The sequence below is a fragment of the Puntigrus tetrazona genome, chromosome 11, assembly GCF_018831695.1.
Source record: "Puntigrus tetrazona isolate hp1 chromosome 11, ASM1883169v1, whole genome shotgun sequence".
Taxonomy (NCBI): Eukaryota; Metazoa; Chordata; class Actinopteri; order Cypriniformes; family Cyprinidae; genus Puntigrus; species Puntigrus tetrazona.
Window position 1 is genome coordinate 12168751 of NC_056709.1, and position 26260 is coordinate 12195010.

General features: G+C 39.3%; 2 protein-coding genes across 2 annotated transcripts in view; one reads left to right on the forward strand and one right to left on the reverse strand.

The window, feature by feature from the left end:
• Positions 1-26260, forward strand: part of LOC122353861 (G protein-coupled receptor 137Ba-like) — a 1117577-nt gene that overhangs the window by 416206 nt on the left and 675111 nt on the right. The gene's annotated exons all lie outside the window — the stretch shown is intronic.
• On the reverse strand, positions 718-3148 carry LOC122353880 (synapse differentiation-inducing gene protein 1-like). Its single transcript, XM_043251771.1, has 2 exons — positions 2352-3148; positions 718-1182 (listed from the first exon to the last, which is right to left on the reverse strand). Exons 1-2 carry the CDS (start codon positions 2730-2732, stop codon positions 1030-1032), a joined length of 534 nt encoding a protein of 177 aa, XP_043107706.1. The 5' UTR covers positions 2733-3148; the 3' UTR covers positions 718-1029.

Genomic DNA, 26260 nt, shown 5'->3' on the forward strand with positions numbered 1-26260 from the left:
GCTTTGTACAAACCCACTCATTTCAGGAGGCGGGGCTTAGAGGAGAAACAATAATGTACAATAAGGGGAAAATGATGCTTTTCGAACCTTAAACCAGATAAATATATTGCATTACACCAAATACATCACACGACCCTTTAAACCTAAACCGGGTGTCGTGAGTTTACTTCGTGTCAGTTCTGATATTGTAATAAAAGCAAAAATAAACCTTACAAATAATCGCAAAATAAAACTACCTTCGTAACTGCGCTTTTTATTTACATTTTTTGTTTAAACAGAAAGAAAAAACTAGAATACTTGACGAAAAAAACATAGAGACAAACATAGACACAATCTATCTATTTTAATAGACTAACGTAAAAGAAATTTAGATTTAAGTTAAAAATTAAAAATTTAGAATTACAGCGTGTATGAAAATGTTCGGGCCTTCGTGGTTTGGCGCGATGCGTCCGAGTACACTTGTGTTTATTTCAGGCCACATAATAAACTGCACCCTAATCGCAATAAATAGAGTATTCTTGAATAGTACGTAAACAGAATTTTGATCATCAGTCAAACTTAGCCGAATTTAGCCGAATTTATCGATAAATGTGAAAACGTACATAAAAGCCTTAGGTGATGATATGTAGACACACCTCTGACGTCCTGGTCGCATCACTATAAGAGTAAAGGTTGAAGGGTTTCTTTGGTAATAAACTTTATTTCATTTGACGGTCAGATAAAAAAAGTGTTGTTGATTTGGCTTGTAGGAGTGCAGTTGAATAAGATTAGATACGACTCTCAATAAATCATTCAATAATGTGTTACAAATTAATTCACATTCCTCTCCAACCATAAAATGCTCAGGAATTTTGATGTTTTATTTTTGATGTCTAGTTGAAAATATTAGCATGTAGAAACTTAAGATGTACAATGCACAGAGAATCACACAGGTCACAGATCAGTCAGCATTAAATACAGCAAGGAATAAAACATAATCGTACATTTTTTGGGCCTTGAAAATAGGCCGCTTGTCGTTGAATAAAACATTCATTCAAATACGCCATACACGTAAAGTAAGAGGATAGTGCCGGTCGTAATGAGCACCAGGCCGAGGCCCAGAGCGATGTTGTTCAGGATCAACGCTGATCTAGAGCTACTCAACGCTAACTCTCTGTGTCCAGCCACGTTAGCGTCTTCGGTCTGTGAAAACACGAAAGTCAAGCAAATTACAGTCAAGTAAACCCTCATATCCAGCAGCTTCCAAAGGAGCCCACGACAGGCCTAATCAGCAAATGCCATCTTTTTCTTTCATGCCACGAATTCAGCATTTTTCATATCACAGCCTCCAAATGTAAATCCAAAGTTCAAAGCTATCTTAAAATCTTAACTATGCTGTAATCTCTGATGTAAATGAGATAAGTCATGCAAAAAAAACAAAACATCCATAAAATAACATCCATTTATTTGATTTAACTCTAAATGCAATGCAAAAAATATATATAATTACATTGTGCCCTATTCAGGCTTCTAAATTAGACATATTAGTGCTGTCAAATGATTAAAAAGATTTGTTTACATTTGTTTAATATATATGTGTGTTCTGTGTATATTTATTATATTTAAATACATATACGGGCATATATATGTTTAATGAAAGTATGTAATATAGTATATAATATAAATACTTATGAAATAAATATTTAATATATTTAGGTAAATATTTGCTAAATATATGCTGTATGTGTGTGCCTTTATATATATATATATATATATATATATATATATATATATATATATATATATATATATATATATAACGTAATAAATATACACACATGTAAATGAAAACTTTTATTTTGGGATGCGATTAATGGTGAATTAATGGTTTGACAGCAGTAATTAGTACATTTTGAAATGCCAAGGTGACAACATGTGATGTTTTTTTATCTCTGGGAGCATCTGATGAAATATCAGTGACATCATTTACAGGAACTGTAAGTTTCGTTTTCGTAAGTCATCTATGGGTCATTTTATGAAACATTCAGTTGAAAAAAAAATTCTTTCAACGCATTTCTATAAAATTTTGGAACGTTTAATGAAGGAAGGGAGGCTGACGATCGACTTTTTGAGCGGTGTGGCAATCAACAGTTAACCAGCTGAAACACAGAGCCTAAAATATCCGAAGAGAAAGAGCGGGAAAAAAAATAGCTCCTTGTACCATCAGCCTGATTGCAAACCGTTGTTGCCGCTTCCAAAAATATTGCAAATCTTTAGCGCTGAGGCGCTCGATCGAGCCATTTATTATGTAATTTGCACGATTGATTGAAGGTCTCAAATGCAGACTAAATCCTGCTAGAAGGAATACTTACGGTGCATGAGCAAGCAACGGCGGCGCTGCCCAGAGGTAAAAAGCAGCAGAACATGGTGAAGATGGAGTAGCACATGTAATCCGGCACCGGATCGGCGGGAGGCATGGAGCTCACGAACACAGCGCGCTCAACGGGGACCTCAGTATGACCGAGCTGTGCTCTCTGGGGATATACAGCCATCCCTGGTAATGCCTGCTGGATATACGGGCCCTGGTTTGGGTATCCATAAGAGTTGAGATTGGCCCTTGGGACCTGGATTCCTGCTGCGCTGGGATAGTACGGCGGAGGCACAGACTGACCCATAGTCTTGACTAACTGATCCTGTGCCGGCCCAGTGAATGCTGGGTTTATTCTTCCAATTATTTGTCCTTGATTGTACATTTCTTCTCTTGTTCTCCTGTGATGCCGTAAAGGATCTTGATGGTTCTGTGTTCGACTGAGATGCTTGTCTTTGCTGATGCGGATGAGTCTTTATTGAACCTTGTCCTCCGGTGATGTGTAGATTAATTGCCGTTCAGTGGGAGGTGGTTTGTAGGAGAGGTTCGGTGTTGACCGAGGAGTGTAGATAAGGCTTATCTGTAATATTACTGTTTCCCAGTAAGTCACTATAGCAAACGTGATGTGTCCAACCAACAGGATTGTGTCTCGCATTGTCCCTGTCATTCGGTAGAAGCTCGTTAAATTTGACGGATGTCAAGTGGTGCGACACCCTCAAGAACAAAACCGAAATCCAACGCATCCACTCGAATAACAGAAACTTAATAGGCCCTAAATTGTTATATTAATGCTTTCAGGATCGTTAGGGTTAGGGTTAGGGATAGGGGGTTAGGGTTAGAGTTAGGGGTTAGGGTTGGGGTTAGGGGTTAGGGTTAGGGGTTAGGGGTTAGGGGTTGGGGTTGGGGTTAGGGGAAGTTAGAGAGTTAGAGTTAGGGGTTAGGGTTGGGGTTAGGGTTAGGGGTTAGGGTTGGAAGTTAGGGTTGGGGTTAGGGGTTAGGGGTTAGGGGTTAGGGGGTTAGGGGTTAAGTTAGGGTTATGGGGTTAGGGGTTGGGGTTGGGGTTAGGGTTAGGGGTTAGGGTTAGGGGGTTAGGGTTAGGGTTGGGGTTAGGGTTAGGGGGTTAGGGTTAGGGTTGGGGTTAGGAAGTTAGGGTTAGGGTTGGGAAGTTAGGGTTAGGGGGTTAGGGTTAGGGTTGGGGTTAAAGTTAGGGTTGGGGTTAGGGTTAGGGGTTAGGGTTAGGGTTGGGGTTAGGGGGCGTTAGGGTTGGGGTTATGGGTTAGGGGTTAGTTAGGTTAGGGTTAGGGGGGTTAGGAAAGTTAGTGTTAAAGTTGGGGTTAGGGGTTAGGTTAAAAAAGTTAGGGTAAGTTAGGGGGGTTAGGGTTAGAAGTTAGGGTTAGGTTAGGGTTAAGGGTTAGGGGTTAAGTTAGGGAAGGGTTAGGGTTAAGGGTTAGGGTTAAAAGTTAGGAGTTAAAGTTGGGGTAAGGGTTAGGGGGTTAGGGTTAGGGGTTAGGGTTAAAGTTAAAATTAAAGGGTTAGGTAAAGGAAGTTAGGGTTGGGGTTAGGGGTTAAAGTTAGGGTTAGGGTTAAGTTAGGTTAGGTTAGTTAGAAGTTAGGGTTAGGGGTTAGGGTTAGGGTTAAATTTAGGAGTTAGGGTTAGGTTAGGGTTAGGGTTAGGTTTAGGGTTAGGGTTAGGGTTAGGGTTAGGGTTAGGTTTGGGGGGTTAGGGGTTAGGGTTAGGGGTTGGGGTTGGGGTTAGGTTAGGGGGTTAGGGTTAGGGTTAGGGGGGGTTAGGGGTTGGGGTTAGCTAGTGTGAGTAAATGACTGCACTCAGGCATGAGCTTCAGTGTTTAGAGAAGTTTCCTATAGTTTAAAGGGTCGCTAAGCATTAATTAATTTAAATAACACAATATCTTTGTTAAGCACATTAGTGCCATTTTGAAAGTTAGTGTTATTTATTTTTATTTGTTTTCCTCTTCCAATTTTTCCACAATTTGTAACATTTAAATCAATATGCAAACACAAAATTAGGATTTTTGCTCTGTAATAATAATAATAATAATAATAATAATAATAATGTGTGTTTGTAGATCTCTGTTTTTCTCTCTCTATATGTATACTGTATTTTAAAACTTTTTTAAAACACTTTTTCTTTTAATCGTCACATTTTATTTGAATGCATAATTTAAAAGAATAATAAAAAAGCATGAACTGAAATGCAGTTTCATTTCTGCCCAGAATGCACGGATAATACACAATCTGACATCGTTAAATACAACGTGAAATAAACTGATTGTCCCTTCGAAGGTATTGAAAATGCTTGTCATTTCTCCCACAAAGTCTGAGTCACAGTATGAGTACAGGTGCGTTTGGAGTAGAATACACCATTGTTTCAATAAAATACGCCGTATGCATAAAGTATTGCAACAGTGCTTGCAGTAATGAGAAGAATGCGAAACAGAGAGCCACGTTGTTCAGGATCAGCGCCGCTCTGGAGCTTCTCACCGCTAACTCTCGCTGTCCAGAAACGTTAGCATCTCGAGTCTGTGAAAAACCCCCGAAAATCACAAAGCCAAAGGTATTAAAGTGAAGTTTGAAATCCCCTTAATATCCAGGAGCTTCAAGAACTGTTTAATAGATATCAGTCCATGCATGATGAGATAAAGTGTTGGCAAAATCAAACAACATGTGAGCGGTTTGTATTAATGTTAGTTTTTTTTCCCCTCTTACATACTAATAATCCTGCATTTTCAGTCTGCAATAACTGGTTTTGCGTACTATCTGTGACTATCTCAAATACTTTCCAGCATAACTGAAACGCATCAATAGCAGATATGCACTACGATAAAAAACGCCATCATAACTTAAGCAGCATAAGAAGCTGTTTTGTGCTGATGAGCTGCACACAAAGCAGGCTTCGCACGTTAAACGTTTCAGTCTTTTGTTAAAATAGAAATGGATAGGTCATTGCTTTTGATGACTCAAATGTAGTCTAAATCCAAGGTTCAAAGGTATAACCTTAATTATGCTCTAATCTCGCCTGTAAATCAAGCTGTCTGACGAGGTGTCTATGACATCGTTCATTTACAGGAACTGTAAAGTTTTGTTTTCACACATAACCGCCCAGTTTTCTGTCACCAGATTTCATGCAAATATCAATATCATAACACGTTACATGCTTTCTTGTCAATGTTATATAGTTATGTGCTATTTACCAATTATATATATTTCCTTTACGTATTGTTTTACAGTGTAATTCTTGCATACTATGTTTTTCACATTATTTGTATTATTAATTCATATGATGCAAATAAAAGGTCTAGAACAGTGGTTCCCAAGCTTTTCTTGTTTGAGGCACCCTTGGAAAGCCTTTTAAAAGTTCGGCACCCTTATAAGGAAATAGATATTTAAAATCTCCGTAGCTTTTTATTATTATTTATTTATTCGTTTCATTTCGAGAGTTTGCATGCAACAACACCTTATACCTAGTCCTAGACGATATGAGAATACTGTTTACACTGATTCTGCCTTAATAAAAAATTTTGTTGAAATTTTGGCGGCACCCTCAAAAGATCTCACGGCACCCCTTAGTGCCGCGGCACACGTTGGGAACCACTGGTCTAGAAGGAATACTCACGTTGCACGAGTAGATGACCGCGGCGATGCCCAGAGGTAAACAGCAGCACAGCAAGGTGAAGATGGAGTAGCCCAGGTAATCCGGAGCAGCCGTCAACACCGGAGTCACGAACACGGCGGGCTGAACTGTGACCCCGGTTTGACCGACATACGCCGCTTGGGGATAAGCAACCATCCCTGGGTACGCCTGCTGGACGTACGGCCCCTGAGGGCCTCCCGGGGCCCCGTACGGCTGGTTTGGGTATCCAGAAGAGTTGAGATCGACTCTAGGGATCTGGATCCCTGCTGTGTTGGGATAGTATGGTGGAGGCATGCTGGACTTCTCCGGATCATCCTGAGGTCCAGCGAACGCAGGGTTTATTTGCTCTTGATTGTACATTTCTTCTCTCGTTCTCCTGTGAGTGTCCTAAACGATCTTGGTGGTTTTCTCTTTAATCTGCAGTCTTTATTGAACCTTGTCCTCTGATGATGATTTGTAGATTAAAAACCGTTCAGTGGGAGGTGGTTTGATGTTTGTAAGACAGCTTCCGTGTACGGCAATGCTTCCTCTTACCTGAATGTTATTCTAACACAGTTATCCCGTAAGTCTGCGAATGCCGTAAACTGCCATAAAATGAATTCTTTGATTTTTTTAACATGCTCTTGTGAAAAGCCTGTAAAGTCAAAACATTTAAATCGCAGAACGGCAACAGATAATGATAAAGATGATAAAAAACGAACCAAAAATAATTAAATAAAAGCCTGTTTTGTGTTTCAATTCTTTTAGTTAAAGGTGCCAAAACCTTTATGAGGTTTTTTAACATTAACATGAGTTCTCCTAGCCTGCTTATGGTCCCCCAGCGGCTAGAAATGGGCTTCAACAAGAAAATAAAAGCTCAGACGACCAATCTGGAATCATCCCTTTAAGTCGTCATACGGGGAAAGGTTACCTTTAAAACTTTAGACGCGCACATAACAACAAAAGACAATACTTTATTGTCTATTCAACCTTTTCTGATAAGAAGTGTGCAAACTCAAGCATTTTTGACGTTGTTTCTGTTCGGCCCGCTCGTTTTAGTGTTTAAACACAGGTATCGCCGGTTTTCAGTCAGGCAGCAACATTAGGTATAAGATCGTATTACTAATTTAAGGCTGTATTACGTCGATTCTGTCAGCCAGGATGACAAGTAGATGATATTTAAAGCCGAATCCGCGTTGTTTCGAAAGAGCCACTTCAATCTTCCCTTTGTTTTGCATCTAGCTTGCTCTGTGAGATAATCGTGACGTCGTTGCATTTGATTGGCCTGGGCGTGCGCCACTCAGAAAAAACAGGCCAATCAGAAGAGAGGCTCATGAATAGTAATTAGACAGGACAAAATCGACCTGTCTTGGACGGAGCTCCTGAGAAAAGAGAGATATTTTTCTTACTTACACCTCAAATATTTATTCATCAACACCTAAAATAAAACTCCAGAAATGTTTATAGCATGGTACCTTTAATTGTTTTGCTCTCCTGATTTTTATTTGAATGTGCGATTTAAAGAATAAACTAAAAACATGGTTTCATTTCTGCCCAAAAATGCACAGATAATCAAACGGCTTACAGATCCATCCGACAGCGTGAGATTATTCCCTCACAGGGTCTGGACGATATTTGCCATTTCTTACACTAAATCGTTTTGGTTTAAAGTATGCATAGATGCATTCGAAGCGGAATCAGAAGTCTGTTGTAACTGTGAACGCGAGAACGAGTAACAGCGTGATGACGGTGAGGCCGACGCCGAGAGCCACGTTGTTCAGGATCAACGCCGTTCTGGAGTAGCTCTTCGCCAACTCCCGCTGTCCAGCTTGGTTAGCGTCTCGAGTCTGTGAGAAACACCAATGTCAAGCATAAGCCATTTTGGAAAAACCTTTTCGAAGCTTTTTACAGATTTCCCTTAATTATAGCCCATGCACGCTCTTCATATTAGCTCCAGGTTACTAAAAGTCCTGTGTCGTGTTATAGCTTCGAATGTAAATCCAAAGTTCAGTTTTCCGATATTACAACCCTAATTATGCTGTAATCTCTGGCGCAGATGGGTGTAGACGACTTGTGATGTTTTATAAGAACTCTTAAGTTTCGATTGCAGTGTTTCCTGGCATTTCCTTTCAGTGTTAAATAATATTAAAGGTGTCGTCTCAAGCTGAAAGTCAAATATAATTTAGGCTAGATAGAGAGATAGACACTTATTTATATACAAATATACAAAATATATAAAACGCATTGGGTTTTAGACCAAGCATAACGCAACAGTGGACAGGGCTATTTGCTCTCCTTTCAACAGATTAAAACATTTGCTTGATTTATGAGATGATATATATACACACATGGAAGAAATATTCAAGTAGAATGAATACTCACGTTGCACGAGTAGATGACCGCGGCGATGCCCAGAGGTAAAAAGCAGCACAGCAAGGTGAAGATGGAGTAGCCCAGGTAATCCGGAGCAGCCGTCAACACCGGAGTCACGAACACGGCGGGCTGAACTGTGACCCCGGTTTGACCGACATACGCCGCTTGGGGATAAGCAACCATCCCTGGATATGCCTGCTGGACGTACGGCCCCTGAGGGCCTCCCGGGGCCCCGTAAGGCTGGTTTGGGTATCCAGAAGAGTTGAGATCGACTCTAGGGATCTGGATCCCTGCTGTGTTGGGATAGTATGGTGGAGGCATCCTGGACTTCTCCGGATGATCCTGAGGTTCATCGAATGCAGGGTTTGTTCTTTCCATTTCTTCTCGGGTTATCCTCTACTAAATGATCCCGGCGGGTTTTGTTGTCCGTTTTGAGGTCAACTGAGATGCTGGTTAATACGCACTCGGTCTTGTGCTTTTTTCGAACTTTGTCCTTTTATGGCGATGTGTAAATTTAAAGGAATCCGATGGGAAGTGGTTTTGTAGCACGATGGGGAATGGAAATGCAGCACGTTGTAATTGAGAGCCGAACTTGTTAAAGTAGAAAGCATGAGGTGAACGGAGCCCTTTCGAAGAACGCCTGCTCATTTTCAACTACGACTGGGCATTAAATAGTGAAATCTATACTGAAAGCCATACTCACAATTAAATCAAATCAGAACAAAATCAGACAAAAACATAATTATTTTGAGCGTGCATCTCGGTTGTGACTAGAAGAGATAGAGCTAAAACCGGAAGCTATATCGCCGAAAGTCTAAAATTGAACAGGTTTGAGTACTTTAGTAATACTCATGAGTCCGAACCTCAATGTTAATGGTGTGCTTCCCATTTGATAGCAACGGTTTGGACAGGACCCTTTCTTATTCTAACCCGACAATGCTTGTGTGTGTAATGCAAGGTTAAAAAAGAAATGGCCGGTCGATTCAATGTGGAAGAACTGGACCGGTCTGCATAAAGCCCGGCTGAACACCTCCGCTGTGACTTTAAATGCAATCCTTGAGCCAAAAACCCATCGCCAAACACCCATGACAGTGATATCTGGATGTTTTAAGGCTTCTTGCGCAGCGTGTGAATGTAGCGCCTTGCACACTGTGTACTGCATGCAGATGTAAATATATGAAAATGTAGTTAAATGTAGACTAGTGAGTGAAAGTGTAGAAAAAGAAGACATCGAGAGTGAACAGGGAACACTTTACAAGAAGGAGTCATTTGTCAGCGCTAGTTAATGTATGTACGAACAATGAAGAATACATTACAGTATTTGTTCGTCTTTGCTCATGTTAGTTAATAAAAATACGATCATTATTTCATGTTCGTTCACAGTGCATTAAGTAATGTTAACAGCCCAACTGGCGATTTTAATAACGCGTCAGTAAATGCTCAAATTAGCTTTTGTTAACGAACCAGTAAAGCCTAAATTGTCAAATGCACCAAAATATCAATATAGTGAGATACTATCCAAAGTTCTCTTTTCATTTTGAATACTTTATTTAACTGCGTAATCGAAGAGAATCAGATCTGAGCGAAAAGCAGTTTAATTTCTGTTCATCACACAGCTCAGTCTTTCAACAAGATGAGATAAATACAACAGGAGATAAAACATAACTGTGCATTAGATTGTTCCCTCGGAGGATCTTTTTTCCCACAAAATAATCGACTTGGTTACGGCATGAATGCATTTGAAGCAGAACACGAAGAGGTTTGAAAGAGACCTTTTCAGCCTCATCGGTGTAAAAATCATTCAGCTGCCAATCAAATGAAAGTGGGCGGGGTTTACTGCTCAATTTCAATTTCAACCGGTTTAAAGTTAAAGAGAGCTGCCTGTAATATATGACATTATTATACACAGAATTATTATATAATACGTAACATAAGTCAACGGTTTGATGATAGAAATGTTAAATGAGCTACATCCGGAGATATATCCCTTTTTCCTCATATATGGCTGTTTTGAGAATGCATGCGTGAGTTATGCATCTGTCTCCCCGCAGATAAATGAAGCCGCGAGTTCAGCAGCTACAAAAAGAGCGGGTCTACCACCACGTTCCTGTAAATATGATAATGAGGATGCTGGCGGCTGTGACGGTGAGGCCGATACCGAGAGCCACGTTGTTCAGGATAAAGGCCACTCTGGAGCTGCTCGTCGCTAGCTCCCGCTGTCCGGTCAAGTTAGCGTCTCGAGTCTGTGAAAACATCAACGTCGAGCATATTGAAAAAATCCATGGAGAAAAACTACAAGTGATTTAGTAATTTGGTTACGCTTCATTTTAAGGTAATTATACATTTATGCAATAATAATAATTAACATGCACTGGTTAGGATTAGGGTTTGGTTTAGGGTTATTATGCATTATTATTATTATTATAATAATATGCAAGGACGTCTTAAAAGAAGGTGTTACCATAGATTTCAGTTGATGTAATTATAGCCCGTTATAAGATGGCATGCAACAGTCGCCAATTGTGATATGTAATAAATGCATTTTAATAAAAATAAATGGTTACTTTTTATTCTGATACTCCGCCGTAATTACATGTCGACTAATCAAATTTACCTTTTTATTCGCAGAAGCAGCTCCATTTTTTTAATTTGAAAAATCGTTTTGTTGTGTTGTGGTGTTTTTATTGTGTTTTATTGGGTTAGCTAGCTGTGTTTGGTTTTTGTGCTTTCGCATTATTTTGAACCTGGTCAAAGTAACCCAGCTGCAGTTTAATTGAGATGAACGGAAATGCACAATGAAAAAAACATGATTTCTGGCAATTGTTATTGTCCAAATAAACTGTTTATATATATATATTTAGGCTAAATGCATGTTGCCATTTCAATAAATATTATAATTCCCGCATGCAACAGTGGAGAGTGTGGCACGTCCTGATTTTGTTCCTGTGTAAGCGTATATTGTTGACCCTGGAGCAACATTTTAACCCAAAAATGTATTCTTCACCATACCTTTACAGCTAAACCTAACCTTACCCAAGAGTAATGCCTAACATCAGTCAATGACACTGATATACAAGCGCCAAAAACACTGACTGTAAGCCTAAACGTCACAAAAACTATAAACTGGTTCTTCAAATCCGTAATGTTTTTCAAAGATGTTGATCCAGGAACAAAACCAGCCTCCTTGGAGAGTGTGCAGGAGTGTGATGAGCCACTTTTATTTATGAGACTCTTTGAACGAGGTATGCATATGAAGCAGACTACACTCACGTTGCACGAGTAGATGACCGCGGCGATGCCCAGAGGAAAACAGCAGCACAGCAAGGTGAAGATGGAGTAGCCCAGGTAATCCGGAGCAGCCGTCAACACCGGAGTCACGAACACGGCGGGCTGAACTGTGACCCCGGTTTGACCGACATACGCCGCTTGGGGATAAGCAACCATCCCTGGGTACGCCTGCTGAGGGCCTCCCGGGGCCCCGTACGGCTGGTTTGGGTATCCAGAAGAGTTGAGATCGACTCTAGGGATCTGGATCCCTGCTGTGTTGGGATAGTATGGTGGAGGCATCCTGGACTTCTCCGGATCATCCTGAGGTTCAGCGAACGCAGGGTTTATTTGCTCTTGATTGTACATTTCTTCTCTCGTTCTCCTGTGAGTGTCCTAAACGATCTTGGTGGTTTTTCTTTTTCGTCCTGTGAGAACGTTCGTTCTCCTCGCTGGACGCTGGTTAATCTTCACTCGGTCTTGTGCTTTTATGAACCTTTTATGGTGATGTATAAATCTCCAACAGGAAGCGTTTTTGTAATTATTAAGGGTTTCATGCAAATTGTCTGTGTTGATGTTTGCATGAGCTTCAGGACAGGTTCCATGTAAATTTTGTGTGTGTGTGTTACTGTATTGTATTACTGTATTAATGATGGCATGTTTGTCATTTGAATCCTTTTTCCTTTTACCTCATGGAATAGCAGCCTGCAGTTCTTCTCTTCTTTAGCAAACGTCAGTATGAGATCATGATTCTCAGTTAAAGGTGCAGTGTGTAATATTTAGGAAGATCTATTGACAGAAATGCAATGCAATATATGTAACTAATGTTTTCAGAGATGTACAAAGACCTTAACGAGACTAGATTGAGATTAAATGATCAAACGGGTCTCAAATATTTGTGTGTCAGTGTTTTTCTGTGGAAACACGAAGGCTGCCAAGCTTCAGAAAATATTAACAGAGTCATACTATTGAAAGGTCAGTTTTTTTCTGTCCCAATAATTTGAACAATTACGCCTTCTGGATAAAATGCTGAATAAATATAATAAAATGTAATGAACATATGTATGTCACTGGTGATTCATTTAGTCACTAGTGTTACTGTGTTTTTTTCTATCACATAAAATAATTAAAACATAACATTATTATTATTATTTGCATTTTCATAATTTTTCTGTAACTATGTGCTGAATGAAAATCAGGAACTAATGTTTCATTAACACTTTAATATTGCTAAAGTGACAAAAAGTTAAATTAAAACTTAAATATAATGAAGTAATGGCTTAATTACATTTTTAGTCCGGAGAATGTAATAACAGCATTATTAAATAATGGCAATATCAAAATGACTTAATCAGGTAAGCAATTAAACTGGCAAGATGTTTTGACATTTTTAGATTTTTATTTTAAATGTTAGTGAAAGAATACAAATGAACAATTTATATATATATATATATATATATATATATATATATATATATATATATATATATATATATATATATATATATATATATATGATTATAGAAATATACACACATAAAGAATGCATACATATATATACATTCTGTCTGTAATTATTATTCAGCAATAAAAACGCTATTTAAATTTTGCTATGTGTTGATTTTCTGGCAGCAAATACAGGAAATCCAAGATAAATCATAAGCAGTTCTAACTAAATGCACTGGGTGGCGCTGTGGAGAGTGTTGACAAGTTGATAGTATGATATTGATGATAGTTGATGACAGAATGCCGTCATCTTTCTGCCTCGTGAAGTTTGGAATTACTTTGATCGAAATTATCTCACTAAATGATCTGACAAAATGTAAATCCTTCTGACCAAATGAATTGGTGAAACTGATCATAAAATAACCACCACAGTGAGAAATCAGGTGAAATCCACACACAGTGGACTGAGGAAAGACAGCTGTCCATCACTGCATTCACATCCAATTGTCCAATTGCTCTGTTTGATCTTGAATATTTTAGGGCTTTTTTATTTATATACATTCGTTGTACATAAATAATCATAGGCATTCAGAAATTGTGACATTTCATTAAAGCTCATTTGAATAATCAAATATTTGAATATTTGTTTTTATGTGCCGAATATTCAAATGCATTATTTTTGGAAAATGTCCATCCCTAAGACATATAGGCTATATATGTCAGGGATTAGACAGAGATTCAGATGCAGGTATCAGAAAGGCTTTACTTAAAAATCTGAATTAGATCGTTCCAGGAGTGAGTTTCTGTACAGGCAATGTACACAGCGATGTGGACAATGGTGAGCTGTCACAACAAAGCCACGCACCCAAAACAGCAGAGAAACAGGGGATCAGACCAGAAATACACAGTGCTCCTCTCCAAAGAGCGCCACCAGAAGGAGGCTCACCTCATTGCAGACGGAAGTTCTCAATCAACGAAAAGTCCAAAATGTCCCAGGATGACACCCAGCACCATTTTTCTGGACCATAGCCCTCCCAGTCCACAAGATACTGAAACCCCCTGCCACGTCGCCACTCGTCAAATAATCTTCTAACTGTGTAGAATGGAGAGTCATCCACCAGCCATCTTGGTTAACTGTCTTAGATTGCTCATCACCCGTTTTTTTTGTTCAGGCTCCAATGGCCATAGCTGCAAGTTTGCTTTCTGCATCCTTTCTTTGCGCTTCAGATATGTCCCCTTTTGAATGTTCTGTGGGTTATAAACCACCTCTGTTTCCATCCTAGGAACCTGACGCTGTGGCCCTGGCTTTCGTCCAACAGTGATTCCATCTGCCCTGACTTTTGTCCAGTGGTGCCGTCGCACCTGGGAGAGAGTAGTAGTAGCCGATTGCCCCGGTCTTTTCCTCCCCCCTATATATGCGGCCATGGTATGGCTTTCTATCAAGAATCTGCCTTCTCGTAAACTGGCACCCAGATTCATTGGTCCATGCAATGTCACCGAAGTGGTTAATTCGGTAGCGGTCAGACTCAAGCTCCCTCCGATGGAATCACTGCTGGACGAAAGCCAGGGCCACAGCGTCAGGTTCCTAGGATGGAAACAGAGGTGGTTTATAACCCACAGAACATTCAAAAGGGGACATACCTGAAGCCGCCACTGGAATAGAGGTTGTGGGTGTACTCGATACAAGAGAGCTATTGGAACCAGGAACTCGGGTTATTGGATGTCAGACAGCAGAGCATTCTTACGAGATCCTGGTTGGCCCGCTCGCATTGCCCATTGGTCTGGGGATGGAACCCTGACTTGCAGAGGTCCTGATCTGTCTACAAAATTCCTTCCAAAACCCGGGAGGCAAACTGAGGATCACTATCATCATCAACTAGCAACCCATGGAGACAGAAGATGTGATCCATCATCAGCAGAGCGGTCTCCTGTGTGGATGACAATTTGTACAGGGGGAAGAAATTAACCCCTTCAGGAAGGACGGCCTCAGCTACAAGCTCCAACTCTGGAGTCCCAAACAGACATTAGAGAACATCAGACTTGACATTTTTGGACCACAGCTGATACAAGAGGATGAAGTTGAACCAGCCAAAGAAGAATGACCAGCTGGTGTGGCATGAGCTCAGCCTCTTGGCTAAACAGATATATTTGAGATTCTTGTGATCCGTCCAGACCAAGAAGGGCTGCGCTGACCCCTCCAACAAGTGACGCCACTCACCCAAAGCCAAACTCACCAATAGTAGTTCTCTATTGCCAATGTTGTAGTTATGTTCTGCAGGGCTGAGGTGGCGAGAGAAGAAAGCACATGGGTGCACCTTCCAGGCATGATTGGGAATGCTGCGATGGAACTGCACTGAACCCAGACGTTCAATGTGTCAACCTCCACAATGAACTGGGACTCAGGATCTGGAACCAACAAACCAGGTGTAGAGACAAAATGGAATCAAAGTATCAAAGGCTACCCAAGCTTCCTGGTTCCACCTGAAGACCACCTTGGTGGGGGTTAACGCAGTGAGTGGTTCAGTGACCTGAGCAAAATTCCTGAAGTACCGCCAATAGAAGTTGGAAATGCTGCAGAGCTTTGTGGGAGTCAGGGACAGGCCACTTGGCAGCAGCTTCTACTTTGGCATGGTCTGGTTTAATTTCCCTGGATGAGATAATAAAACCAAGGAATGTAACCAAAAGGGCATGGAATTAGCACTTCTCCATCTTCACAAACAATTGGTTCTCTAGAAGCCGCTGGAGGACCTGTCTTACATGCTGGGTATGTACTTGGAGAGAGGTGGAGAAAATAAGAATGCCATCCAAATACACAAAGACAAACTGATTAACCATGTCACCCAGAACGCTATTGATGAGACCCTGGAAAATGGCTGGAGCATTGGTAAGACCAAACAGACGTGTTGACGTGAATGGCATTTTCCACTCATCCCCCTCCTTAATACGCACCAGATGGTAGGCATTGCGGAGGTCTAATTTGTTGAGACCCAAGTTTTCTGCAATAGTTCAAAAGCAGAAGACATTAGCACAAGGTACGCATTCTTTACCGCAATGCATGTATTCATGGAGACAGGGAGCTGCCTTTCTTCTGAACAAAGATAAACCCTCCACTATCGGGAGAGGAGGAATGGTGAATGAGCCTAGCCTGAAGTGATAAGCGAACATACCTGTCCATGACCTGTCTTTCAGGGCCAGAAAGCTCACCTCTGGCTTGTTTATTTGGGGCACTTAATTTCTAGCGATTATAGTCGATTTGATTACAGAGAACATCTCTGCATTTAATTTGCATTTAATTGTTCTCATCATTATACATCCCCATCATTGTTTTCTCCTATTTTATACTGTTTAGTGCTTTGATACAATATGTATTGTTAAAAGCGTTAAAATGGTTGATTGATTGATTGACTGGAGGAAGTGAAGTGGCCCGGGACTTACTGAAGACCTTACAAAGATCTGAGTACTCCACAGGGACACCCGACAGGTCAGGAGGATCTACATGTAAAAAACAGGCAACAGAGACAGGAGGAAAGACAGCACCTAAATAAGACACATGACAGGACTCCAGGCTAAAATAGAATTATTTTATTATTAAAATTAATAGAGCCTTGGGGGAATCAATTATTAACAGTTCAGTATCTTCAGAATGGTTACCAGAAAGCAAAAGTTGTACACTAAGCCTTACTGAGCCACCACCTCATCTCGCTGGGCAGAGCGATCAAATAACTTTAATCTCTTGCTGAAAATCTTCAAAAGGAGCCCATTAAAGGGTGCATCCCAACAGAAGTGTAAGCACATCCGCAACCCTAGCTTCAACTGCAGCAATGTCGACAATGCCAGTCACTCTTTAGTCCAAGCAGGAGATCTTTTATCTGAGTCCAGTGGCTGAAGCTTTTTAGTCTGAAGCATGAAGCCTTTTCATTTTATGACTGAGGTCTGAGAATTTCCTGAAATGTACACCGTACCCCTGTTTAATGCCCCCAAACAGATAAGTAATAAAGCAATAAGTTCCTAGTTTCTGTGATTTAAACACACCAACAAAAGAAATAGAACATAAGCATACATAATATTATTCTGGAAAATACTTTTAATTTTTTTCCACAAATTCATTGGCTTGAGACAGTATCATTGACAGTATAGGTAGATGATATGAGGCAGAAAAAAAACATCTGTTCAACGAAGCATAAAAGAAAGGATAATGCACACAGCAATGATTGTGACGCCGATACAGAGAGCCACATGGTTCAGGATCAACGCCGTTCTGGAGTAGCTCTTCCCTAACTCTTGCTGTCCAGTTAAGTTAGCATCTCGAGTCTGTGAAAATATGGATGTCAAGCATATTACTGATTTTGGAGAAAAAAAGAAGCTTTAAAATTACATGTTAAAGAAATCAAACAGCTGGCAATTTCAATATTTAAAAGGTAAAATGCAAGTAAATAGATTGAATACAATTTTATAATCAAGTTTGACTTGTATATAGTTGGTCATTTTATGAAACATCAAAACATATTTAAAAAACATTTTATATGATTTAAGTGCTAAATTGTGCTAAAGTGTCTTAAGCCTTGGAGCATCAATGAGAGTTTGAACCTTCTGTAATAATGATCAAACTTTGCTTATCAATACATGCTTAAAAACATGCATATACACCTACAAATTACTCGCATATACATGTATACTGTTGGATGTTCAATATATGTACTACACATATACACTCGGTTAAGACCTTGATATTTTGAGATTGTTTAAATGAGATACACATATGAAGCAGAATCAGAATGAATACTTACGCTACATGAGAAGATGATGGCAGCGATGCCCAGAGGTAAGCAGCAGCACAGCGAGGTAAAGATGGAGTAGCCCAAGTAATCCGGTACTACATTGGAAACGGCAGACTGAATAACTGTTACAGTGGACTGAACAACTGGTACAGCTGGCTGAACAACTGTTACAGCGGGCTGAACAACTGGTACAGCTGGCTGAACATATGGTACAACGGGCTGAACAACTGGTACAGTTGGCTGAACAGTGACCCCAGTGACTGCTACTGCTTGTGTTGGTATTTGATGGTACATTTCTTCTCTTGTTCTACTAGTACTAAATGATCTTGATGGCTTTTCTCTTTTGTTCCGTGCTCAACTGAGATGCTTTCCGCTGGACGCTGATTCTTCTGTCTTGTGCTTTTATGAACTTTGTCCTTTAATAGTGATGCATAAATTTAAAGGAAACTGACAGGAAGTGGTTTTGTCATTTTATTTATGGCTTTTAAAAATTAGGATGTGAGTCATTCTACACCCTTAAGTGACTTGTGACTTGTGGCCAGGTATGGTGACCCATACTTTGAATGTGTGCTCTGCATTTAACCTTTCCAAAGTACACGCACACAGCAGTGAACACACACACAGCATGAACACACACCCGGAGCAGTGGGTAGCCTTTACTTTACAACATTACTTTAGTAAAACCATGGAGGTGCTAATTATTGGACCTAAAACCCTACATGTAATCTAGAACACTATCGAACACTTAGCTGCTCAGTTAATTGTTCTGGCATCTGTAAAACCTTGTTTTTGCATCTCAAAAATATATCCACATTACAACCTATATTCTCAATGTCAAATGCAGAAATGTTACTTCATGCATTTAAGACCTTGAGGTTAGACTATTTTAATGCTTTATTGGGTGGTTGTTCTGCACGCTTGATGAACAAACTTCATCTGCTCCAAAACAGCCAAAGTACTTACTAGAACTAGGAAGTCTGATCATATTAGCCCAGTTCTGTCAACACTGCACTGGCTCCCTATCAAACATTGGATAGATTTTAAAATCTTGCTAATTACTTATAAACCCTGGATTTAGGATTTAGCTCCTCAATACCTGAGCGAGCCCTTATTAGATTAGATTAGATTCAACTTTATTGTCATTTTATTGTCATGTAAGTGTTTCTTCTGGATGTCGTCAATGCATGGAAGTGGAGTTCCTGTGATGCGCTGGGCAGTTTTCACCACCCGCTCCAGTGCCTTACCCTCAGCAACAGAGCAGCTCCCATACCAGACTGTGACACAGTTTGTTAGGATGCTCTCTACTGTACAGCGATAGAAGTCCACCAGGATGGCTGAGGACAGCTGATTCTTCTTAAGTTTCCTCAGGAAGAAAAGACGCTGGTGAGCCTTCTTGACCAGGCTGGAGGTGTTGGTGGTCCAGGACAGATCTTCAGTGATGTGGGTTCCCAGGAACTTGATGCATGAGACTGGCTCCACAGCAATCCCATTAATGTGGATGGGATCATGTGTGCCTCTTCTCACCTTCCTGAAGTCCACAATGAGCTCCTTGGTTTTGGTAGTGTTAGGGAGCAGATTATTGTCTTTGCACCACGTGGCCAGATGCAGGACCTCCTCCCTGTAGGCAGTCTCATCGTTGTTGCTGATGAGACCGATCACCGTACTATCGTATGCAAACTTGATGATGGAGTTAGACCCAAACACAGGCCTGCAGTCGTGGGTGAAGAGGGAGTAGAGGAAGAGGCTCAGCACACAGCCTTGTGGTATGCAGGTGTTGAGAGTGACCGTAATGGAGCGGATGTGGCCTGACCTAACATGCTGAGGTCTGTTGGTCAGGAAGTCCATAACCCAGTTACACAGTGAGATGTTAATGTCAAGATCTCTGAGTTTGGTAATTAACTTAGAGGGTATGACAGTGTTGAATGCTGAGCTGAAGTCAACAAACAGCATCCGTGCGTAAGTGTTTTTATTGTTTTAAGTGTGTGAGTATGGAGTGCAGTGCGATGGAGACTGCATCCTCAGTGCTCCTATTGCCTTGATAGGCAAACTGGCAGAGAGTCCTTCAGATGTGACAAGACTAGTTGCTCAAAGCACTTCATAACGATGGGTGTGAGTGCTACGGTAGTCGTATAGGCACACTGGGCTTGAGATTTTCGGCACTGGCACAATGGAGGTTATCTCATTATAATCCTGCATGTCCGCTGTGTTTCCCAAAACTCTGGCTGTTTGATAATACCTAGAATATCAAAATCAACTGCGGGCGGCAGATCCTTTTCCTATTTAGCACCCATACTCTGAAACAAGCTCCCTAACACTGTTCGGGAGGCAGACACACTCTGTCAGTTTGAATATAGATTAAGGACACATATTTTTAACCTAGCTTACACATAACAAACTAATACGCTTCTATTATTAAAATTTTAAAGGATTGATAGGCTACATTCATTAGATGTACACATTACATCATAAAAGATTGATATCTATGCTAATATTAGTCTGTTTCTTTTTTATTCTGATTTTCAGTTTGTATCCAGATCAGATGACCCAGAGATGACCTTTACTTGAGACCAGAACACCTAGACGAGCCCCGTGGACAGATCACCAGAAAAAGAGCTGAAAATAGCTTGAGAGTAAATCTCTTAACTCCATTGGACCCTTCCACTGTCTGAGAAGTCTCGTAACTTCATCTCTTCTTCACTCCGTGGGAGCTTTGCGACAACAAATCCTTATTGAGCAACATGTCCTCTACTAGTTTGAGCAGGCCTGTGAAGCGAAGCCCGTGACGTGAGGTTTGCGAGCAGATTAGGCTGATTTCCACCTGTTAGACAGCTCCCCTCTGCACCACTTACAGCTCCTAAACCTTTACAATAGAGTATGTATGTAACCACGTTGTTAGCCCGCACACTCGGGATTTTCACAGTCACAGTCAATTCCAATTTCAATCTGGATATCCACCATTTCTGACTCAACAATCCTGGATAGCAAAGCCCTGTTTTTTCAATAAGCAAATCAAACGGATCACATCAAGAAAGGTAATTCTATCTGTATTTTAAATCTCCAATCTCCTATTTTTGTCATGACTAAACGCTCCTAGCCTTCCTTCAGCTTAGAAAATCACAAACTAATTCTCCTTCCGTCCCTCTTGTCACAGACGATGCCAACTGCCCCGCCTCTCGTTTTTAGTTTCAAAAACATATTAAATCTGTCCTGCTCCACTCTGGTTTCCCCACCATTTTTTCCCCAGCCATTTCTTCAGAATAGAAAATACACGTTCTGGCTGCTGTCCCACTTTATTTTTTTGGGAGAGCTTTGGGATGAGGCCGGCTCGGACCCATTTCTCGGACCCTGGGTTCGGGAATCCTCTTCCCGGACAGCATGCAACATTGCGTTTTTTCCAGTTGAAAGTATATCAGCTAGCTCACATTAACCTCAATATTAACCTCCCGCACAGGAAACCTTAAAAAACACTCACAAGGTGTTGCATGGTGCTGTGCAGATCTTAAATAAACTGTGTCAGGATATGATGTAGTCCATTACAAATAGATTTAATATGTGTGTTATAAATAATCTTACGCTTAAAAGTCATCACAAATATGTAAATATTATAACAGAAGATTTTTTTATAATGCCTTATTATTATTATAAACACAGGCTCCATAGAAAGTGTTACCAATATTTTCATTCTTTGGCTCAAAGGTTAGCGTCATTGAAGACAAAAAAGCTACTACTAACAAAAGGTTATTTTTGTAATATCAGATATGGTCTTTAAAACAATCTTGTGTGGTACCAATTAGTGAAAAATATGGCCTGGGCCATATTGACTGTATCCCGATGATGAAAACTTGAAGCACGAGGACACTTGTGAGAAATATAACATCGTGAAGTGACGCGGGCAGCAATGTGATTGGCCGATATTTAACACATGTATTTTAACACATATAAGCACACACGTAACTCAAAATGACACAAAATGTGTTAAGAATGAACACGTGCTTTGTTGAAACGGGTGACCTTTGGGTCCGCAACATTCGATGAGACGCATATGGCACGAAAATGTCCCAAAGTGTGTTTGCAAAAAAGTATGATACTATTTTTCTTTAGTTCGTAGCCAATTTCGCATTTTGCCTCCAAAACATCACCAAATAAGGTTCGTTTGTGTTGTGTTGCGTGTCCGTGTACTATAAATGACTTCAGATGCATCAGAAGTGACATCATTTAAGCCTTGCAGCCACCAAGAACAAAAGTAGGCTAGAACTGACATGAACATTGTTTATGTGCTGTGTTGGCATGCTACGCAGGGTTCGTGAAGCGTAAGCCATAATAGATATATTTTTTGCATCATTAAAGCAAAAGCAATAAAATTTCATATTGAGCATGTATTGGTGTGGACTATATGAGAGAGTTGCAGCCATTTTGGGATGAAATTCACCATGTTTTATTGTAATCGAGTGCTTCTGCTATCTGTTTAAATGTGATGCAAGCTGATAGTTTTTCTTTTAACTTAATCCTGTTTGGTTTATTCGCTCACTATATTCACTGATCTGATGAAAGGTCTGTCCCTACCATAGCTCCGTTAAGACAACAGCGATGCTGTGCTTGTTGGGATGCAGATCTCCATACTTGTGTGTTAATGGCGAATTAGAAGCTGTTCTCATAAACCACTTTCAACTTGATGACCTGTGGTTTGGAAAAGAAAAAAACTTTCAGTGATGAGCAGTTCTACAAATAGCATTAGTGAATTTCCACAAGCTCTCTCTCTCTCTCTTTCGCTCTCAAAAGACGTGTCTTTCCCACATCTGCTCTATAAGCGAGATGCACACTGCACCGGTGTCACAGTTCAATGCAGCGTCACTGAAGTTTATAAGTAGCGTTTCTTTTTTTACGTTTGCCATCAGCTCTCGTGCGCTCTCCAGAGACTCGGTACTTATAATGCACGCTTAACAACTGCCCCATTGTAAAAACAAAAATACTCAAACGTTTAATTACATATTTAAAAAACAAGACAAAACAAAAAACCTACAAGTCCAAAAACTCAATTCATTTTCACAAAATAAATCAATAAACGTCTGTAAAAATCCTGATTGGATATCACTGTAAATAATTATACATGTTAAAAAGAATCGCTTTTATCATGCATATAACAGAGATAAAAATAATAATAATAAATAGATCCTCTAAAACAAGAGGGGGTGAGGAACATGCAATATTTTAATTTTCCTGAATAAAAATTTAATATTACGTTCTGTTGGGCTCCTATGCATCTTGTTATTGTATACTAAGAAATCTCTCTCTCTCTCTCTCTTTGAAGGGCCTTTTCTTATATTTTATGCCTTTTTCTGTTTGCTTAAGGGCATTTGTAAACTGCAGTAATGAAATAACTTCTTGCATAATTTATTTTTGAACTGTATATTTATTATTGATAACTGTATCGATCAACAGTATTATAATGGTATCGATAAAATGTAAACGACACCTAACCCTACACCGGAATCGATTGCAAAATCCACAGCAATCAAATTAAACGCGCCCCTTATAATCCATTCATAAAGAAAGGTGCTGGATCTCAATTTTTAAATATTAAAGTATGTGCTAATGTGTATGATAAATTGATAAAATTTATAAAATGTTATATATTTTTTACATTTTAATTATAGTGTAATTAATTATGTATTTTTTTGTTATTACTATTAAAATAATTTTGTTAAAACAATTAGCAGCCTGCAGTTCCTCTATACAGTAGCAGATGTCAGTATGAGATCACATTTCTCTTTCACCTCCAAAAAAACCCCAAGCATGTGCTTGAAAACACAATTGTCTTAATGAAGATCAGAAACACACATTAACTTATTTTACTTCGTGCAATTTATTTTAATTGTTTATTATTTATTATAATGCATTTTATTTAGCTGTCAGGCTCCTGAAAAGATATTATAAAAAGTCATGTCTTGATGACACTCGAGTACTATTTATAAAACGCAAAAATTTGTGAATTCAGTTTAACCGAATAACAAAGTGTGATAAAACACACAAACCTTGAATCATTAAAAACTACTGGGGGGGGGGGGCTTTTAATTTTTAACCGTCTCTTCAGCGAACCACCAGGACTTTTACGCTGAAAGGCCTCCTAGCGGGCCGCCATTTTGAAACAGTCCCTCACACTCCGCCGCTTCACACAGCTGAATATATTAAGCCTCCAAATAACCGGTATTTATATTCCCGGGGCGTCCTCGTCCGTCCGCGCTTTCTCCTAAAGAAAACAAGCGCTGCCCGCACCCGCGTCCAACAAGCAGTTTGGGACAAATTAAAGCCCAGACAACTAGCGCGCGCGTTTTTATTCCGATGAGGATATTATTAAACGCGCTTCTAGAGCTCGTTTCTGCCGCGGTGGATTTGGAAGCGGATTTATTCTGTCACCGGAATAAAGGAATACAGCAGAGACGGCAAATCCGATCGGATTGACAGGTAACACGAGTCTTTATTTTCTGTTCCGTTCGTTTGTGGATATTTGGCGCAGTGATTTTTTTTCCCCTCAGTTCAGGCGCGCCGCACGTTATTTGGACGCGTTTGTGCGCGCGACGCGTCCCGTGCCCGCGGGTCCTTACAGTAACGTTATTTGTCTTTTTATTACCGGAGCGATTCGACAAAGCGGCTCTATCTTGCGTAACAGCCCGAGGACGGTTTCTCTTTTGTTTAATCGCTCTGTCGGTGATCTGTTTTTGCTCGTTATTTATGGAATCGTTCGGTTTGAAAGGTTCAGGAACGCCCCTGTTATCGTGTGGGTCGACCGTGACACATGTTTGTGGCTTTATCGTGCATCTTAATCAAACAGCGCGTCGAACTGCCCTGCGTGTGGAGTTAAGGGGTTTAAAATTAATTCGGCGCAATTACCTTACATGCATATATCGCCTTCATGTACGCGATACAAGCGGCGGCGAGAATGTGTCGGTGGCGCTGAATAAAAACCGTATGAACACGATAAATATTCAACTAGAGCTTAATGCAAACCTTTTTAATTAATACAAGTGGTTGGTTAGCATGTGTTGATCAGAGCTGAAGATGACAACAGATGCATGACTGTTTTACCCAGTAACACCTGCGTTTCAGCTTTTAGAAAATTGTAGTTTTGAAAGGTTTGAGTCTTTTATTTATTTTTTTGTACGTGTAAAAAAAAAAAATAAATAAATAAATAAATATATATATATATATATATATATATATATATATACACAATATTTTCCTTTTTAATATTTATAAATAATGTTTATGTAATATTAAATCATTTTAAATGTAATATGTTAAATATTTATTAATACGTATTTTATGTATAATTGTTAATTGCATTTATAAACTAATTAAATTTTGAATATTACTCTAAAACTATATATATATATATATATATATATATATATATATATATATATATATATATATATATATAAATTAACACTACGCCAACCCGGTAATGTTAGTAAATTCATAAATGCTAGTAAATCAATATCAACATTAAAAAAAAAAAAAAAAAAAAAATCAGCATGGCTAAATGTGATACTGATTTTATGCAGAGTTACGTTTTTGACATATTATATACTGGTGATTTATAATTTTACATTTTAAAAATAAATATATATATATATATATATATATATATATATATATATATATATATATATAAAAGCCACTTCATTTGCAGTTTAATTTTCTTGATACTGATTTCATTTTAGTTACAGCCTAAATGTATTATGAAATTTTATTCAAAAACATATTTTCATACATAAGTAAAAATGCCAATTTATGTAACTTTTTTTTTTTTTGACTAATAGAAGTTATGAAAGGCTGGTAACATAAAAGTCAGCAGCCAAATTGGCTGGTGAGTGAAAAATAATTTAGAGGTCCGATTAATTTATGTATAGCTATATTTCATAAATAAATACATTTCTTCGTTTAAACATCTGGATTAAATATAAATCCAACTATATAATAAAAATACACACCGACATTTATATTAGAAATAAAATAAAAACAAATGTAATTTTTATTTGTAGATCGTAAATTGCTCCTTATTTGCTTCTAGAAAATTTTAAAATCTTTTTTGTGGATGCGTCACGATCAGTTCTAGCGGTTTAATTTATTAGTTTATTAATAATTATTGCTAATGCTCTTGTTATTGATGAAGTTGGAGGAATTGGAGTCTGGTCGTGGTTTATACGTTGGTTTTGAGTGTATTGAGCTCCTCGGGCGGATCATTTTTTGTCATCTTTGGATCACTTTCCTATTCATCAAGGATTTTTATGTGATTTGAGCTCAATTTGAGCTTCAGTGTTTTGCAGGTTTGATTGTCACTGTCTCCTGTTTGAAAGCATGAGCCTTTACGTGTCCCAAACTGATCCGATTGGTTAAAAACCGGTTGCTAATTGGTAAGTT